Here is a 20,401-nt window from a genome sequence, read left to right on the forward strand (position 1 = left end):
AGAAATTGCCTCAGATAGCACCACAGAGCATTTTGAATCCAAAAATGTTCGGGGCCCTTGAGCGGGCCCCGAACCCCACGCCTATAGCTCAGAATTCTGGTAGCTGATTCAATGACTCCAACCTTGAAAACAATGTTCAAAAATTTTTCTTGTGCCTTTAGCTGAGAAAACCTCGAAAATTATGTTTAAATTATTATCTTTTGTGCTAAGATAATTATTGGTTAAAGTGGTAAGAAATTGCCTCAGATCACACCACAGAGCATCGAGAATCCAATTTTTTCGGGGCTTTAAGCGGGCCCCGAACCCCACGCCTATAGCTCAGAATACCGATAGCTGATTCAATGACTCCAACCTCGAAAACGATGTTCAAATAATTATCTTTTGCTAAGAAAATATTAGTTAAAGCATGGAGGAAAGTGGTAAGAAATTGCTTCAGATCACACCACAGAACATCTAGAATCCAATCCCGAACCCCACGGCCACGCCGTAAGGGCTTCGCGCTTCGCGCTCGCATCAGTTCTGATCAAGGTATGTCCCCCCACCCCCACTTTTGAGAAGCGATTGACGCCCCTATACATGACGCCCCCCATGAAATTTTTTTTGCATGAAAGTCTTGCTATAATATGATCATGAAATCGATCAAAATGATGGAAAGAATGTTAATTGCAACCTGACGCTACTTCAGCGGTTGTGTACAAACTACAAAGTCTATATAGAGAGTCAAGAAAATTTTCAAAGTATTTACTAACAAAAGTTGAAATGTTTGTAATACAAATTCTGGTTATAGCAAACACACGCACCAAGCCTTGGTCCCGACTGTGCATTTATGTGCACAATGAATCGGACTGATGTTCCTCTTAATACAAAAATTCTGACTGATGACAAACAATTTGGCTTGGTCCGAACGAGATTGTATTAACGAGAGTGGACTGTAATTATTGAGATGAAATTATTTGAAGAAAAGCGCAGCGTCAGGTTGCAACATTCTTTCCAAAAAGGATCCCTGCCAGAGCTTAAATGCGAGTACTATTATGCGACGCCGAAAAATGTGACGGTCTGACGGAAACAAAATGTGACGCCGATGGCATTATGGAACCGTGACCCTCAATTTTCCTGGGACGTACAGAGCTAGAGACAGTCAAAGGTGCAGAAAGGCAGACCATCCGACCATCCACGAGATGAGACTGGGCGAGTCTACGGCAAAGAGGAGGGGAGTATATAAACACGTGCGCGTCGTACGTCGTCGTATCCCCGGGCCGGCCCCGTACAGTGCAGTGGTGGGCGCGGCGTCGCATGGCAGCGTAATACTTCGTGACGACGTTCGCAAACTGAAGATCTATCGCCGAGGTTTTGGGCCATTCGGGGAGCTTTGTAAACTCGTAATCATGTCATATAGTGAAGGAACCAGCTCTCAGGTATGTAACGTTATACATGTCATATCTTTAAAGCCTCGTTTTTTTCTCTAATAACATTTCTTGTTTATTTGTTTTTAATTTAATGCACGATATGCACGCTACGCGATTTGATACCAAAAGACTGTGTTTCCGACACAACCTCGCCGAGCCGCGATCGCGCCGCGCCCACTTGCATGAAACAAAATCGAAACACAGTCGAACACCGAGTCAAAACCTATCAAGATGTTTAATCTCATGAGAATCCTTATTCCATAGACAATATTTTGACTTTTGAAACAGCTTTTTGTCTCACATTACAAAAAGTTATGATTTTTTCTCGGAACACCGCGCGATGTAACTACACCGGCGTGACTGGCGCGGCGCCGTAAGACACGGGTACCATTCACGCTTCACACACACAACGCAGCAACACGGAATATGCGCCCATACGCGTAATCACCGTTTCCGCGTGCCAGACTAAACAAAAAGGCATGCCGATGGATGGCGATGTCGAGCGCAATTTGAGTCCCCGCGCAAGTTTAAACTTGTAAAAGTTGTATTGCGCGCGCAGGTTTAAACTTGCGATGTTTCTTTTCATTGATGCTAATTGAATTCTCCTTTTTATTTATTTCTTTGTTCATTAATTTATCCCATTGTTTATTACTTTATTTCTCCATGTACCTACTCATTTTTTCAACGTTTTTTTTTTCTTCATCAATCGGAAAATCCCGCCCGCAAGGTTCTCAAATTGCGATCGCCTTTGCGCAAGTTGTATTTGCGCACGCAAACTTAAATGGTGCAGTTTAATTTGCGTGTTTCTAGAGTCCCTCACGCAAGTTTAAATTTGCACACGCAAGTTTAAACTTGCGCTGGGGACTCAAATTGCACTCGACACCAATACAAATCTGCAGAATTTCAGAAAGAATGTTGCAACCTGACGCTACCACAGCAGTTGTATGCAAAGTCTATAGAGATAGAAAATTTTCTAAGGCCAAATAAAAATAAAAACATGTTACTTTGTTAGCATCCTGCCCTAATTTGAAAAAAAAGAAGCGGGAGGCGCTTTTTTTCCCCTCCAAAATGGCTGCCTGGGCAATTTTTCAAAATGGCGGCCACTTTTTGTTAAATGGCTGCTACAGGACTCAGGAAATGACATACAAGCTTTATCGTCAGACCCCCTAAAGCTACGCTGTCCATTTTCTATGCATTTACCTTCAATTTGTGTGTGACAACGCCCACGCGTATGCAAGCGTTACCTGCGCAGATAATGGAGGGTTGAGGATATATGGGCTATATGCAACAGACAAAGAGGCCAAAATGATGTCACTGTTTAAAATTTATCAATTTTTTTTTCAGTTTAAAAAAATTCGAAACAAAAAAGGAGGCGGCCTCCAAAAAGGAAGCGGGCGGGGACGCTAATGTGTTGTGTTTTTTTTATTTGGCCTAAAGCCCGGTTCATACTTCACGCGAAAGCGAAAGCGAAGCAAAATTCGTGACGTCAAACAATACGTTCGAAGTGCGTCCACCATTGTTGACGACACGAATTTCGGTTCGCACTTGCTTTCGCGTGAAGTATGAACCGGGCTTTAGTATTCTAACAGAGTTTCTCAGACCCAAATTCATGTCTTATCATTTTTGCAATGACTGACCTTCATTGAGATGATATGTGAATAAAAGGCAGCCTCAGGTTGCAACATTCTTTCCAAATCTGTGACCTCATGCTTTAAAGCCTTCCGCTTTAAACATATATACATAGTGTGCAAAAGTCACTTCGGTACTGGACAGTCATCATCTGCAAAAGTCTTCCTGCAGCTCAATGAGGATGAAAAAGCAGTGATGCATTTTTCCTTTGTGTTTTACAGCAAGATGAAATTGCCATATCCTTCCACTACCTGCCATGGAGGAAGGCCAAGGAGGCCGGCCTCCTCAGCATGATGAACATAAGGGACAAAGAGGAGAATGAGACCTCCAACGATGAAGCTGAGGAGCCCAGACACTGCGGCGTGTGCTGGTCCACCGATATGACAAGATTTATGATGTGGGTAATCTATCAGAGAAGAAATATCTTACCCGAAAACTCATCAGACGGTTTTTGCTGGTATTATCTCTGAACCTACTTACAAATTGAGAAGGTGGTGTGGATCCCAATGGCATATTCTTAAGACTGAAATTTTAAGAGACACAAAGTCCTAGAAGTTGTAGTCCTACCTTCCATAATCCTTGAAAATCCTGACTAGCAAAGACATTGACAAAGGAGGTCAGGGGGATGGGTTAGTCGGTAGAGCATCGGAACAGAAATCCGGAGGTCGCAGGTTCAAACCCGCTTCAGTCAATTTATCTGTTCGACTTTTAAGATTTATCTTTTAAAATTCTTGAGAATCCTGGTCAGTTTTGAAGGATCTTGGGAAAGAGTTTCATACCTGGACATCTCTCGTCACCCTGCGCACAAACCTGAAGAGACTGGACTGAACAAGTCCAACTGTTTTCTCAGTAAAATGCTTCAATACTTTTCAAGCTGAATTTGACTTCGTAGGACATGTTATAGCTTACTGATAGCTGATAGGTCAATGCAGGAAAATATTAGTGACGTTCATGTATGGAATTCTTCCTGGATTGAGCTTTAAAAAGGCAGGTTCAGAAAGTTTAGAAAGTAAGCGAACAGTGAAGGAACCCAGGAACCCAACAAGATCAATCGATCAATTTCGATAAGATTGTTTAAATTTTGAAAACTGTTATTTAATCAGTGATCAGACCAATTGTGGATTTTTTATATTGATGGAGTACGTCTCACACCCTTAACCCTCCTGCTGGCTCTGAACAGTCACAGGCACTCCAAAAAAGTCAATCCTCTTCCCCTGCAGTGCCCTTTACACAGGCTAGCCAGTGGTCACCAGTGGTCAGATCGTATTTCAAGCAAGCACTGTCAATAGTCAAATTCAGTCAACAGACAAAAGCAGGCAAGTAGTAGGCACAAGCTGTCTTGCCAATCAGTCAAATAAAAGCACAGCTGTATCAAGTTAGGCAAATCCTGCTTTATGCAGGTTCGGAGCTCTTAACTGTTGAAAACAGTCACTTGATTGATGTTGACTGAAATTACAACTTGCACATTTGTGTTTGGAAAGGAGTGTTATTATTTTGGGATTTGTTTTAATGTGCAAAGAGAGTCGAAAGGTTTTTTGGTTTTTTTTTCACCAGATGCTGCGATTACTGTGAAGTGTGGTACCACGGGGACTGCATTGGCTTAGAGAAGGAAACCTCTGAATGCATGAAAAGATATGCATGCCCACCATGCTCTGGTGAGTTCTTACCGGGTTTTCTGGCATTAGCCTTGTTAGTTTGATCATTGATAGGCTGTAAGACAATCAAGAACACTCACTGGAATCGTCCCTTTAAATGTATGCTGTAACTTGCACCATCTTCAAATGGAAACTTTGAAGTTATACATTAAATCTGAAACACTGTTTCAGACTTTTGTAAGTCACTTTCAAAAAAAGTGTCTTAACTTGTTACAAAACTGTTGTCATACAATGTAGTGGAAGTGGAGTTCACTGTTGCATATTGTTTTGTTTAATTGGGTGCTTGTCTCTGATTACCAGAATTACCTTATGTTTATATTATTTGGTGCTGGTATAGAGACTGGGGATGTCCATTTTTGAATTTAGTGTTTGGTTAATCGAATCTGCCTTTGAGCGAATATTCGGATATATGCCAGCTTCACCTGCATGCTGCAACGGTAAACAATTCCAACCCTAACCCACCTCACTCCTCCAAAATCCTCCTGGCGGTTTTGGAGGATTCTAGAGGATTGAGGATGAATGGTGATTGAATCAAATGAGGATTCTGGAGGATTGAGGATGAATGGTGATTGAAGCACATGAGGATTTTGGAGGATTGAGGATGAATGGTGATTGAAGCACAAGAGGATTTTGGAGGATTGAGGATGAATGCATTTTGAGGCAGGACTGTCTGATGATTTTGAAGGATTTGGCGTTGGTTATCCTTCATTTAAACACGAGTGCAAAGTTTTGGGATGAGGAGGATTGAGGAGGATTGAGGATGAATGCATTTTGAGGCAGGACTGTCTGACAATTTTGAAAAATTTAGGCGGAGTTGCAAAATTTTGGAAAATTTTGGAGGATTTTGGAGGATTGAGGATGGTTGTAAGCAACAAGGGCCTAGGGGGTTAGGGTTAATTAATTAAGACTGTGCCGGTCATAAATTTGCATGAAGCAATCGATATGGGGCGCTAGCATGTTTTACAGCATCTCATATCTGTTAAAGGGAATGTACATCATTGGCTTTTACTGTAATTTTCAGAAATGAACTATTTGAGGGGTTAGTATAATTGATCAAATATTGTTTAACTGACATGTTTGAAGGTTTGTGTTAGAAAATGCTTGAAAAACCAAGAAAAACAAAATTGTTTAAGTAGTCTGGTTCCCTGACTCCACTGAAGATAAAAAAGAATCAATTTATAGATGTTGGAATATTGTAAGGTAAGGGAACCAGTCTAGCTGGCCTGCACCCGTTCATGAACATGTAACCAATAGCAAACAAAATTTGGACTGAAAAAAATTGTAAATTTGGAGCAGTAGTTGAACAATAGTTAGGTTTTTCCAACGGTGGTCGGCCGATCACCGTTGGAAATGTATACAAAAATACCATTTTCTTGAAAATGACTTCACACCAGGTGCCATAATTTTACAGGATGCTTTAGACTGTGATTTACCAACATCCTAGTAAGGTATTTTGTAAAAACTTGGTATTTTTATTTTTCGATGTTTGCAAATGTTGTATATTCCCTTTAACAAGATTTAACCTGCTAAAAAGATGTGAACAATAAACCGCTGCTGGCAAATACCCTTCCCAAAAAAGTGCCAACTTTGCGATAAAATAACATCAATAACATGTGTATGTGCGTAGTTTTTTGTTTAAAAATATTGAAACTGTCAAAAAGCTATTTGAATATTCGATTGATGGTCAAATATTTTACTTCTTTGGACAGCCCTAATAGAGACCAATCCAGACGCCCAGACTTTTGACAAAGAGATTCAGGAGGGCAAGGACCCAGCCGAGCAGGAGTCAGGCAGGGAGAAGGAGCCAGACGGAGACAAGGACGACACAGAGAAGGCATCCCAGAAGATGCTCAAGAAGACAAGGAAGAGAAAGAAGCTGAGGTTCTCCATGCAAATTGAACGCCAAAAGAGAAAATTCAAAAGGGAGGAGACGATAAAACAGATAAAGAAGAAAACTAAGACATCGACCAGGGAGGAGACAAGGAAACAGATAAAGAAGAAGAAAACTAAGACATCGACCAGCTTCACCTCGAAACAAGAAGCCCACAAGGCAACGGGGACAGCAGTGGTGAGATGAATATCTTTTTGTTTGTTGGTTGAAAAGTTGTGATACATTTAAGAATTCACTTTTTTTTAATTTACTGGTTTACCTATTTCAAGCTGTAATTGAAAGTCTCAGTTATTAATATAAGTGATACTCAATTGGGGAGTCAGTCAGTGACTCAGTTAGTCAGTGACTCGGGGAGTTGGGGAGTGACTCAGTCGGGGAGTCAGTCAGTCATTGACTCAGTCGGGGAGTCAGTCATTCAGTGACTCAATCAGTCAGTGACTCGGGGAATTGGGGAGTGACTCAGTCGGGGAGTCGGTCAGTCATTGACTCAGTCGGGGAGTCAGTCATTCAGTGACTCAATCAGTCAGTCGATGGGGGGGAGTCAGTCAGTCAGTGACTCGGGGAGTCAGTGACTCGGGGAGTCAGTCAGTGGGGGAGTCAGTCAGTCGGTGACTCGGGGAGTCAGTGAGTCGGGGGAGTCAGTCAGTCGGTGACTCGGGGAGTCAGTGAGTCGGGGGAGTCAGTCAGTCGGTGACTCGGGAAGTCAGTCAGTGACTCACTCAGTCAATCAGTCAGTGACTCGGTTAGCCAATCAGTGACTCAATCAGTCACAGGGCAAACAACTGGGTCCGAGGTTGTCTAGGAGCAAATGTTGGGTATCCCTGGCACGTGCACACTTTTGGGGTAGCTGATCTTACCTCGCCAGCGTGTTTGAACATTGACCAATGAAAGTAGACAGGCTGACTCAAAAATATGTTACGGTCAACCCACTCTGGAACAAGCTCCCCCATCCAAGACTCACCCTCGATAAGCTTATTCCAAACTCGGTTAAAAACATACTTAATCACACAGTAGAGAGCGCTTTCAAACACCTGTGGCAAGCACTGTACAAATATTATTATTATTATTATTATAAATATGAATGAGGCGTAATAACACACTATATCACCCAAGTACTTCAAAGGCCCAAAATTGGTCTATATTATGACTCGTATGCACAAAGTTGTGACCATAACCAACAACTGCTGAACTAATAACCTCGGGGAGAACAGTTCTCACACAACTGATGAGGGCTGTTCTTGTAAATTCAGGATACCTCCATATTGCACAAACTGGAGGATTTTGATTGATTCAGGACTGTAAGCAGAGCGGAACTGCAGGATTTGATGGATTTAGGATACCTCTATATTGAGCTTTAAAGTTTGGCGGATTCAGGATGTCAACAGATTTACCCCCACCTAACTGGTGGATTCTGATGGACTCACTGGCCACCAACATTTTTTTGCATGGCAAAATTGATGGATTTTGACGGATTCAGGATACTTTCTAGTAAAAGAGCCCAAGGGGTTAGGGTTGAATATTAATATGAATATTCTTATCAGTATTTGTTCCATTGAACTCTTTTGATCTTACTGTCATCCCGTTTTCTTTCATCAGAGGCAATCAAAGCGATGCGGTCAGTGTGGGCCTTGCCAGGTAGTCAACGACTGTAGAAAGTGTGATTTCTGTCTGGTAAGTGCAGCTAGTTCCATTTTAGTGCCCCAGCTTTCTTAGAGTTAAGGTTGATGATAATGCTCTTGAAACATGAGTTGATTTCCATGATAATGGAATTTGTTGTCAACAAGTTAAAAGTGTTTAAATGTTTAGAAGTGTGTGAGATTTTCGTCTGTTTTCCAAAGTACAAAGTGATAGCTTATTTGTAAATCCAAACACGCAGTGTCGCATCAGATGTCATAATTTTTTCCAATTTTTTTAATTGTGAAAATTGCTGTGAATTTCAGAGATTGTTATGGAAAGGACTTCCTTATCAAGATGTATTTTTTTATATTTTTTTATCAGGATAGAAAGAAATATGGTGGCCAGAACAAACTGAGACAGAAGTGTCGGTTGAAACAGTGTGTCCGATTGGCCAGTGTAAGTAATCCCTGTAATGCTATTGGCCCACTGCTCTTGCCCATATTTGCGCAAATTGTGCGTTTCAAGTTATATAGGATTATTTGCTTTTCATGCAGTTTGTTTGTTCCCAATAATAACACCACTCAAAATCCCAAGAAGAATGTTCAAAATTCAGCAGAAGCTGATCTGAAAACTGCTTAACTAATATCCTTATTTGCTATTCGCTCAGGAACAAGCGCGATCAGAAATATCGCGAAAGCTGCAGGCCAACTAATTTATGTTCATGCCTGAGTCTTGTGATTGTGCCATGTACTTTCTGGAAGGAGTAGTGTTGTGAGTTTAAAAAAAAGATCAGATTTGTTACCCCAGTGGTCCAATGATGACCTTTGACCCCAGTTTGGTCATGTGACATGTTGGGGCTGGGCTACTGATACTTTTGACAAATTTTGTTTGAAATCGGTCAGAGTATGTAGGAGCAATAGACAATGTCAGTGTATGTTACTAACTAACTAACTATCGGAAAGATGGGATGATTGTTGAGCTTCTATCCCGCTGCAAAAACAGTTCTTATACAATTGATGGCGATATCCTTGTAAAATAAGAATAATTATATCATCAGTATTTGTTCCATTTAACTCTTTTGATCTTAGTATCATCCTGTTTTCTTTCATCAGTGGCATGCGAAGCGATGCGGTCAGTGTGGGCCTTGCCGGGTAGTCACCGACTGTGGAAAGTGTTATTTCTGTCTGGTAAGTGCAGCTAGTTTTGTATATTGACCCAACTTTCTTAATGTAAAGTTACCAATGCTGTTTAGACGTGAGTTGATTTCCATGATAAATGGAGTCGTCTGTTGTGAAGTATAGGATAGCAGTGTTTGAATATTAAAAACCGGTTTTACATTTTTGTCTGTTTTAAGGGGTACAACTTGATAACTTGTTTCTAATTCCAAGCATGCATTGTCGCATCGGATATCATAACAGTTTTCCAATTTTGTTGAATGTGAAAATTGTTGTGCATTATTTGAAAGAGATTGTAATGGTATACAAATATTGAGTGGCTCGGCGTGGAATGGGAGGAATATTATCGCAAGGTAAAATCTGGACTTTTCCATTTCACGAGGCGAAGCCGAGTGAACTGGAAAAGTCCAGATTTTACCGTGCGATAATATTCCTCCCATTTCACAATTTAAAGCCACTCAATATTTGTTTTATATAACTGACATATAGATCCTTGTCATTTGATATATTTGAATTTTTTTTTTTCAGTACAAAACTAGAGGAAAATGCATTTCTCTCTTCCAAATCAACCCTTCACGAAAATGTTTGAACCCAACGCTGTAGCGCTGGCTCTTTGGAACAATACGCGCTACGCGCAAGTCCAGGGTTGTAGCCACGCCAGGCGGCGGCAGGCGGGGCCGCCCAGCTCTCAAAATCTCCGCCCGGCACTCGGAGTAATTTTGAGCCTGACCGCCCGGCACATATTTCAGTCCCTGAGTTGGTAGAATTTCTGAAACATCTAAAAAAATCTAATGTATGTCCATATCTTTAGCAATCATATGATATTTTCTGTGTTTAATTCTTTGTTTTAAACCGCAAAAACAGCGAAGTGAGCTTACAATTACGCACCAAGCCGGGCCATACGACGGCGGCCATATGACAGACCCCATTAGTTAAAATCATCGCGAACTTAGTCTTAATCTCTTTCACCAGTCGTTATTGGAGTGTTTCAACGGTAGAAACACAGGGCATAACACTGATCGGAGCCTTCTCCGGCTGGACAAAAGGTAAAACATTGACAGGTGACATGGAAAAATCAGTGTCGCACGTACGTGCGTTCGATATGCAATGGTACCAGCGTACGTACCGCACTGTACCGTCCGCTAGCACATGGCCGGTCGGGAACGGGTAGCCTTGTGAACGATCCAGTGGATAAACTCATTATGTTGTGCGATTTTCGGAGGTTTCAAATTTAGTTGTACAAAATGCAATGCTTTAAAAATCGTGATGATTATCTCGAGGATAGCGAAGAGGGCATTAGCGAAACATTTCACTGGCATTTGTTGGAAGAGAAAGACGATATTTTCCTAATTTTCCCCCACGTATGAATGCAAGTGGAGTAGTGCAGTTGTGTGGTTGAATGTGCCCTTGTCTTTCAGACTTTTCCCTCGACTTCCTCAAGGAAGAAGTGAACTTCTTTATTGATGACTCCATTACTCTAACCATAATTCAGGCGTTTTATGCAATGAAAACTCTGACCATTTTTTTTTCATGGTAAAATTTTGTTTGAATCAAAATAAAGGAGGAGTTTGTGTCCGGAAATTGGGCATGAATATTGTACATGCATGTACATGTGTGTTTACTGCAGCGCGGCCCAGATTTCGGACACGTATTTTGTTCGGCCTATTTTCCGATTTTTATCGCCATATGCCAGTTTCATCTCTGTAAGGGTACACAAATGTGCTTACAAAACCATCTTTTGATTTTTTCTTAATTCTGTTCATTAATCTAAATACTGATTTACAATAATGAACAGATGACCTTGTATGAGCATGGAGGAATAATGAGACAAATGTTGTTTCATTCTGTGTTCATCTATATTTAATGATAATTCCACATTTTACAAACACAAATTACACTTTATAACATCATGCTTCAAAAACTTGAATTTCCCCCCCCCCCAAAAAGACCCCAAAATCCTGGAGCTTGGGGGGGGGGGGAGCCCCCTCGACCCCGCCGGGGCGTTGCCCCTTGACCCCTGGCCGTGACCCGCGAGAGCTCCTCTCGCTACGCTTCGCCAAAATATTACCCGGCACTAAATTTGGCCTGGTGACAACCCTGCGCGCAACGCTAAACGCGCACACCAGCAGCATGCATTTGCACACAAATGGCGCGTCATGATCCTAACTGTTGAATAGTATTTCCCATTCCCCATGGGCGGATAGTACTTTTTGAGGCTCGGCATGAATGGGAGCAATAACGAATACCACGTGATGTGAGTTTCGTTCATTTTTATTTTTCAGGATAAGAAGAAGTTTGGTGGCCAGAACAGACTTCGACAGAAATGTCGGTTCAAACAGTGCGTCCAATTCGGTAGTGTAAGTAATCCCTCCAATGCTGTCAGCCCACTGCTCTGACCTATATAGTGTTAATTAGAAGTGTTTAAAAGTGTTTAAGATTTTCGTCTATTTTTAAAACTACAAAGTAATAACTTGTTTGTTAAGTAAGATTTGAGGCTTTACATGGTGGAGATACTAAATAATGAAAGGCTTGCGGAAACACCATGTGCGGAACGTCGAGTTAATACCTCTGGTTCTTTTCAGAACCATTCTCCTAGTTGAGAAATTATTCGCACATGGTGTTTCCGCAAACCTTTCATTATTTAACTTGTTTGTTAATCCAAATATTAAAGTGTCACACCAGATGTCATTATATTTTTCCAAGTTTTTTTAAAATATACCTTATCAATCTAATAAGGTGAAGGGGTGAACCTGTGATTACAGGAACAGAGTGCCTATCTCTCTTTCGAAGCAATTGGGCCAGACCCGAGTCCATGAAATGCTGCTGTGGGGGGATCGCCAAACCTCCTCCACAGCGAATCTGTTACCTTCCCAGGCGTTGAAAAATGTCGGTACCCATTTAACACCCGGGTTGAGAGGAGTAATTGAGGTAAAGCGCCTTACTCAAGGGCACAGCACGCATGGTCATGGTGGGGCTCGAACCCACCATCTCTCAATCATGAATCCTATGCTCTACCGCAAGACCAAAATAGCCTTTCCTTTATTTTTTTTTAGGATGTGAATAAGTACAGTGGCCTGATCAAACTGAAAAAGAAGTACGTCCGATTGGCCAAAGTAAGTAATCCCTGAAATGCTATTGGTCCACTTCTCTGACGCATAATTGCTCAAATTTCACACTCAAAGGCATAAAGGATAATTTGCATTTCCAATTATTAAATGGCTGATTTTACATTGACCAATTAATTTTACAAAGAATATTGACCAATAAAAGTACAGAGTTTGGCTCATAAATATGTATGAAGTGTAATAACACAACTATAACACCCAGCCACCTCACTGGCCCAAAGCTGGTCCATAATGTGAATTATATGCACACTGAAACAAACCCATGTTACTCTTCATTTAAACTAATATCCTTATTTGCTATTCAGCCAGGAAAACAGTTGTTACACAAGTGATGGTTCTATCCTGATAAAATAGGAATATTTTGATAATCAGTATTTGTTTCATTTAACTCTTTTGATCTTATTGTCATCCTGTTTTCTTTCATCAGAGGAAGCAGAGGAGACCAAAGCGATGTGGTCAGTGTGGGCCTTGCCAGGTTGTCAACGACTGTGGAAAGTGTGATTTCTGTCTGGTAAGTGCAGCTAGTTTTGTATACTGCCCCAACTTTCTTAGTCTTAAGGTTAATAATGCTGTTGAGACATGAGTTGATTTCCATCATAATGGAATTTGTTGTCATCAGTTATGGGAAAGAAGTGTTCAAATGTTTAGAACTGTTTGAGATTTTGGTCAGTTTCCAGAAGTACAAAGTGATGACTCGTTTGTAAACCCAAAAATGCAGTGTCGCATCAAATCTAATATCTTTCAAATTTTATGAATGTGAAAGATTGTTGTGCATTTCAGAGATCGTGATTGAAAGGACGCAAAAATGTCCTTACCTGGACATCACTTGACACCCTGTGCTTAAGGCATGTTAGACTGGTCTGAAAATGCCGAAGTGTTTTCTCAGTACATGCTTCAATTTTTCCCCTGCTAAATTTAACTTTTTAGGACATGTTATCATTTTCTGATGGCTGATACGTCACTGCAAGGAATAACTAGTGATGGAATTCTTCCCGAAAGGACTACCTGCTCAAGATGAAGTTTCCTTCATTGTTTTTTTCAGGATAAGACGAAGTTTGGTGGCCAGAACAAACAAAGACAGAAGTGTCGGTTCAAACAGTGCATTCGATTGTCCTTTGTAAGTAATCCGTGCAGAAGAGGGGTGCTATGGTTCAATGGTTACAGTGTTTGACTTGTGTGCCGTGGTACATGGGTTCAAACCCTGACGGGAAACATGGTGCATGTGTTCTTGGGCAAGGCACTTTACTACAATTGCCTGTCTCCACCCAGGAGTATAAATGGGTACCTGTGAAGGTACAAACCATTCTGCGCGGATCTCGAGCTGCTGCAGTGTCTCATTCATGATGAACAGGGATAATAATTATGATGCGCATTTGGTAATTATTGGAATTTGCCCAACATAAATGTTTAAATTTGTATTATTATTTATTCTATTGGTCCGCTGCTCTGACCCATATTTATGCTAATTTTGCATTTATAGACAAACAAGGGTCACTTGCTTTTCATGCATTTTGTACAATAATAACACTCAAAATCCCAAGAAGAATATTCAAACGATAACCTGTTGAATTTCTGCTCGGTGTGTATTACACTTTTCGAGAAAACACTGGCAAACCATTCATCACCGTTTGACAACGAAACACGATTTTGTCCAAAGCACTCTTATTTCCAAAGATTATTCAATTGACTGATCATTGGAAATCACCTATATGTCCTCATTTCTTCTAAATGACAGCAAGCCAGATGAAATAATTTCACAGTACGACCTGTAATCCAAGTAAGCTTTTTGAGAATAATTCGGTAGATTTAAATTTTGGGATAAGTGCAAGTGATCCTGTATGTCATGAAGCAAAGATACGTTAATCGTTCTCCTTTCCCCCGCCCATACAGACATCTCTGAGGAAGCAACGTATGTTTAAGCAGTCGGAATCCTGGAAGACAAACAGCATAGATACAGATACCAACTCACAGAGCAGCTTTCCTGAGCTCTACGCCAGGGTAAGTGACAATCTAGGAGCAAACTTTTCTGTTTGACTACACTTGGTCATAATGCTGGAAATTGATGTGTGTACCAATCGATTTAAAGTGGTCAACTGCAGGGATAAAGTCAAGTCCAGTCGCAAGTCCAGTCATAAGTCCAGTCATAATTCCAGTCACAAGTCTAGTCACGAGTCCAGTCGCAAGTTCAGTCATAAGTCCAGTCATAAGTCCAGTCATAAGTCCAGTCATAAGTCCAGTCATAAGCCCGGTTGCAAGTCTAGTCGCGAGTCCAGTCGCAAGTCCAGTCGTGAGTCCTTTGACGTAGCCCAGTAAAACAATGCCTCCAAAACCCTTTGCATGAGAAATCTGAACGAGTTTGAAGTGTTCTATATAATTTTCTGACCATTTACTTCGCAGTAGGAGGGCTACGTGTAAATTGTCATTTTGGGTAAGGGTTTGGGGGTATTTAAATAGGAAATTGTGATAGTTTTTGCTATTTTGTTTGTGTTAATTGGTAGACACCTCCTCCCACTGTTGATGTCAGCTTAGTGGATCACTTTGGCCACTCCACAAGACCTGAGATGGACCCTGCAATAGAGAAGAAGAGAAAGTACAAGAAGGAGAGACAATGGGAAGGCGAAGGGACACAGGTGAGTCAGGCACGGAAAGGTAGTATTCAATTCACAGTCCATCCCAAGCTGATGTTTGGTCTGTTCACTTGATGTGGGTGGGGAGCGTGGCCTAGTGGTTAGGGTGTGGGCTCAGGGGTTCAAATCTTGTTTCAGGCTGTGTTTTGTGTCCTTGGGCAAGCCACTTCATCCCCACTTGCCTTTCTCGATCCAGGAGCATAAAAGGGTGCCGGCATTTTGCAGGGAGTAACCTGCCATGGACTTGCATCACATTGAAGGGAAATATAAATTTTCCTCGTCATTTCATACAATAAAATCAGACATAAATAGCGGCATGGTCAGCCATATTTTTGGGTTGGAACAGACTGGGGTTTTTAGCATTTCAGTTTAGCATCAGGAGGCCAGGTCACAAGCTCACCAACAGTCAAAGTATCTGAAACTGAGCAGAACCTGTGTCATACGTAGGATTTACGCAAAGAATTCCCATAGGTGAAGGGCAAAACACTTTATTTAATTTGCCTCGATTTCACACTTGTCACTTCTCCCTGCCCTGTCCTTCAGAAAGAACCAGAGAAGCGCCAGCAATTCGAGCAGAAGCCCACCATCGATGAGCTGAAATTCAAGCGAGTCCGGCAGTTTCACACAGCGGCAGAGGAGGACTCACCCCAGTGCTACGGGCAAGGCTGTGTCAAAGGCGCCAGGCCTGGCAGCAAGTACTGCTGCGAGGCCTGCTTTCTCAAACCGGCTACCAAGTGAGGCTCGTCTCTTGCTTTCGGATTTAAATGCATTCTTGCATGAAACCACAGTGTTGTAGTCAAGTCAATCACAGGTCCACACAAGACTCTCAAAATTCCATCACAAGTCCCTCACAAGTCCATCACAGGTCCATCACAAGCTCTCCAGTCTCAAGTCAAGTCGGAAGCTGTTCAAATGAACTTTGACTTAAGGATTCCTCTGTTGTTGTTAACCCTTTGTTACTTATGACTGGACTTGTGAGAAGGACTTGGAGAGTGCTGTGGCCTCACGGTCCGCGGTAAAGCTGCAGGTTGTGGGTTCGGGTCCAGCCTGGGGTCATGGTGCATGTGCCCTTGGGCAAGGCACTTTGTCACTCATTGCTTCTCTCCACCCAGGAGTAAATGGGTACCTGTGAGGACAGAGGTGGTATTTGTGGTTGACCTAGCTGCCTTGCGCTTAAATGGCAGCATTGAGCTGTATACTCCCCAGGGAGCTGAGATGGTACTTGGAATGTTTCATGGGCCCAATGAGCAGGGGTAATAATAATGTAGCGCCTTGAGCACCAGACCAGGTGGATACATGCACTTTATACCCACTATTGTTGTTAATATTATTAGGACTTGTAATTTACTTTTTACGGAAAATGTGATGGACTAGACTACAGCAATGTGAAACTAACCCTCGCCGTCACTATAAATCCTTAGACTTTGTTGGCTGGGAAGCCTCCTGAATCCTCCCTAGTCTGTCACTGTGCAGAAACCCAATAGTACCTTCTTTATAGTAAATCTGTCAAGGGGCGTCAAGTCCAGTGTGAGGCAGTACTAACTCAAAAGCAGATAGCTCAAAAGTATGTTTATCTCGAGGTAATACCCATCAAGAGAATAGCATATTAACATGAATACCCACACCCCCAGCCCCAACTCAAAGGCCCCCACTGTTGCCTCAGGCTAGAAACCGCTGCCAAAACAGTCACAAAGTGTAAAAAGAACCCTGATACCCCAATGGTAGCCTGCACACTGGCGGGTCAATCGCAGCAATTTTCTTGGCTCTCTGCTGGGCCACGTGCCTGCATTGGAAACCTTCCAGGATGTTGCGAGCCTGGCTTTTGAGTTAAAGCTACAGTCCATCATTTGTAATTTGTGCATTTTGTTCGATTGAAGCAACAAAAGAGTTCAAAATCTAATGAAGGATACTGAGCAACTAACCTGATGAAGTTTCAGCTAAGCTTCAGCTGTACATTCCGAGAAAAACAGCATTCTAAGATTTAAATTTCAAATCAAAAGTTACTGAATCATGTTTTGAATTGCAGCTATACGCAACGTAGCGCATTGATCCGACGAATTATAACAACCGCGCGCGGATGTGCGTCGTTCCAATACTTGTGCGCGCTGCGCTGAATAACAAAACGAACTACTAATTTAAATTTTCCTACGGTGCTTCTTAAGAATCACCGTTGGAAATGCCTTCTTTCGTTGATTACTTCAAAATGACAGCTTCCCAGAAAGAATAATTTCACAGGGAGTTTAGTTCACTTACTATCTTTCAACCAAGTTTGTTTTTCAACAATAATTACGCCAGTTACTTTTCGGATGGCTGCAAATGATGGACTATAGCTTTAACCTGATTGCTACCGCTGGCCCAATTGTAGCTTGCACTCGTGGTGTCCTATCAGACCCAGAAGCTGGCTTAGTGTAGTGGACATTTGAGGATGCGAGACATTCCAAACTCGTTGCTTGAAACTTTAAAAAGGGTGTCCTTTCACTTTGATATTTTTCAGGGGTGAGACTACAAGTGCCCGATCAGCGACAGTGGAGACAACAGCCAGGAGGTGGAAGACCTTGTCAATTGCTGAGAAGGTTCAATTCATCGCAGAAGTTGAGAATCGAGGCTTTAAAAGCAAGACTGACATCGCTAAGGAATGGGGAATGCACCCATCCACACTGTGTACCATCATGAAGAACAAGGGAATGGTGTTGGAGCAGTTCCAAAACCAATCTGTTGCTCCAGCAAGGAAGCGCATGAGAGAGGCTGCAATGCCCGAGGTGGAAGAAGCTTTGCTGACGTGGTACAAGGCAGCACGTGCCATGAACATTCCAGTGTCGGGGCCGATCTGTAAAGAAAAGGCGAGATATCTGGCCAAGAAGATAGGATTTCCTAACTTCATATGCACTGATGGATGGTTGGTTGGTTTTAAGATGCGACATAACATCACCTTCCATGCTGTTGCTAGAGCGGGTGCTACTGAAATGTCAGAAATGATGCAATATTGGTTGGAAACCAGCATACGTCAACTCCTGTCTGTGTACGAACCATGTGACATTTTTAATGCCAATGAGACCGGCCTTTTGTACCGCCGTCTTCCCAACCACTCGCTAACATTCAAGAGGGAAGACTTCAGTGAAGGTAAGAGAAGTAATGAACGTCTAACAGCCATGGTGTGCGCCAACATGGATGGAAGCGAGAAACTGCCTCTGCTTGTCATTGGCAAGTCAAAGAAGCCACAGTGTTTGGCTAACGTGAAGTCACTACCAACGCAGTATGAGGCAAATAAAACAGCATGGATGACGTCTGACATCTTTGAAGCATGGGCTCATAACGTCGACGAACTGTACCAAAAGAAAAAGCGAAAGATCGCTATCATCATTGACAAGTGTCCTGCACATCCCCGCATCACTAATTTGAAGAGCGTCAATCTGGTCTTTCTTCCCCCCATTGCGACAGCTCAACTCCAGCCCATGAAACAGGGTGTCATTCAAAATCTGAAAATGCACTACCGCCGCCAACTCCTCACATCGCTCCTTACAGCAGTGGACAAAAAGGAGGAGTACAACCCCACCGTGTTGGATGCTATGTTTCTCCTCAAGAAATCCTGGAAAAAGGTCAAGGAAAGCACCATCACTCACTGTTTTGAACTTGTTGGCTTTCATAACAAGAAAGCCACTGCCCAGGACACCGAAACAGCTGAGCCTGACGCTGACATCAACTCCTTCACTGAAGACAAGGACCTCTTTGATCAACTGAGAGATGCGGGGATGGATATTCCACAGGAAATAACGCTCGAATCTTACGCCGCAGTTGACTCAGATGAGCAATGCACCATGAAGCTCGTCGACGATACAGTATCCTCCAGCGTAGCAAAAGTTAACAATATTAAACATGAATATGAATCCCCAACCCCCCGCTCAGCTGTCTCCATAGCAGAAGCCATGCAATACCTGGACAAGTTGCAAGAATTTGCACTGCAGAATGATCACGCTGAGGGCATGTTCGACGCCATCTGTGACATGGAAGAAGTCATTGGTCTCATTCGAAAAGGCGAATCAACAGACTTTTTTAAGCACTAACAGCTGGGACCATGACAATTTTTAACCAAAAATAGCTTTTTTCAAGTCCACATGGCATCATGAGAGATCCATCCCCAGCACGGTGTTGAAAATGTGCTGAGCTTTTAAGCTTCATTGCGTTGCCAAATCAGACTTCCCGATTTGTTGCCAAATCAGACTTCCTGATTTCAGTATTATTTGTCGGGACATTAACAGATTTTAGGGTGGGGTTTTTTAATTGTTTTTTTTTTAAGGATTTTAAAAAATTATGTTTGAAATTGGGAATTTCTGAGGTTTGGGGGTAGGCATGTTTTTACCTTTACAGAACAAAAGAAATTGTATTTTAGGGGTATCTTTAGGACAATTTATACAAACATACCATTGACCCTATGTTGTTCTTTAGTTCTTGGTGAATCACCGATCTCCTGTGAATCACTGTGTTCTCTTACAGAAATTAAGTATGGGATTTGTGGATTGATGCTGAATTGGTTCAAGTCTTGTCTCACTGATAGGTCTCAGCGGGTTGAGGCCGTAGGGCATGCACCACCTGCTCCCCCCCCCCCCCCCCCCCCTGTGCTCATTGCACTCTGAAGGTAAAGTCGGACAACTGCTTGCGGACTAGATAAGGGCCTTCCCAGTGGGACATGAGTTCAGGAGAGATGCCTTTCTTCTTAGCAGGGTTGAACATTAACACGAATTTCTCCACCTCATAGGCAGCCTCCTTGGTGCCCCTATCATCATGTCCGCTTCTGGTGGCGTGCAATCGTTCCCAGCCATTCCCTCACTCCCTCACTCTGTCATGAGCGACTTGCATTCTCTCTTTCAAATATTCAGCTTAATCCGTGGTTGGCCCCTCTTCTGCTGGGGTGGTCGTCTCTGTTTTATAATGTACAGTATACATGTACAGTGCACCATGTACAGTATACATGTATTTTATATAAATAGCTTTTTTTCTTTAATATTTCTGAGATACGTATACTTGCATTTGTACCCTGGGTAAAGACATGGAATAATTACATTTTTTTTAAAAATGAATTAAAATAACACTTGCTTCAAATTTCATACAGTTTGATATTTCTGTAAGAAAGCATTGACTAATGTTCAGCTGGAATCTTCAAAGTTAGGGGCCCACATAGCAGGCGAAGCCAAAATGGAGACGACACCGAGTGTTGGAATACCTCTAGGTAACTGCTTCAGATTCAAAATAGTACACGACGCAGCAAAGCTCGCCCCTCG

At 42.2% G+C, this 20,401-nt stretch overlaps 1 protein-coding gene across 2 annotated transcripts; it reads left to right on the top strand.

The window, feature by feature from the left end:
- Positions 1–1,239: 1,239 nt before the first annotated feature.
- Positions 1,240–20,186, top strand: LOC119737109. Of its 2 annotated transcripts, XM_038211203.1 has the most exons (15): positions 1,241–1,415; positions 3,257–3,432; positions 4,590–4,690; positions 6,400–6,758; positions 8,178–8,252; positions 8,580–8,654; positions 9,311–9,385; positions 11,656–11,730; positions 12,427–12,486; positions 12,926–13,009; positions 13,541–13,615; positions 14,389–14,496; positions 14,997–15,128; positions 15,669–15,859; positions 17,620–20,186. In XM_038211203.1, exons 1-15 carry the CDS (start codon positions 1,386–1,388, stop codon positions 19,184–19,186), a joined length of 3,183 nt encoding a protein of 1,060 aa, XP_038067131.1. In that variant the 5' UTR covers positions 1,241–1,385; the 3' UTR covers positions 19,187–20,186. The 2 variants fall into 2 exon arrangements, with proteins under 2 accessions (XP_038067132.1, XP_038067131.1); XM_038211204.1 differs by lacking the exon at positions 14,997–15,128 and having other exon boundaries at positions 1,240–1,415.
- The last annotated feature ends 215 nt before the right edge of the window (positions 20,187–20,401 follow it).

Source organism: Patiria miniata, unplaced genomic scaffold (assembly GCF_015706575.1).
Source record: "Patiria miniata isolate m_02_andy unplaced genomic scaffold, ASM1570657v1 HiC_scaffold_3, whole genome shotgun sequence".
Taxonomy (NCBI): domain Eukaryota; kingdom Metazoa; phylum Echinodermata; class Asteroidea; order Valvatida; family Asterinidae; genus Patiria; species Patiria miniata.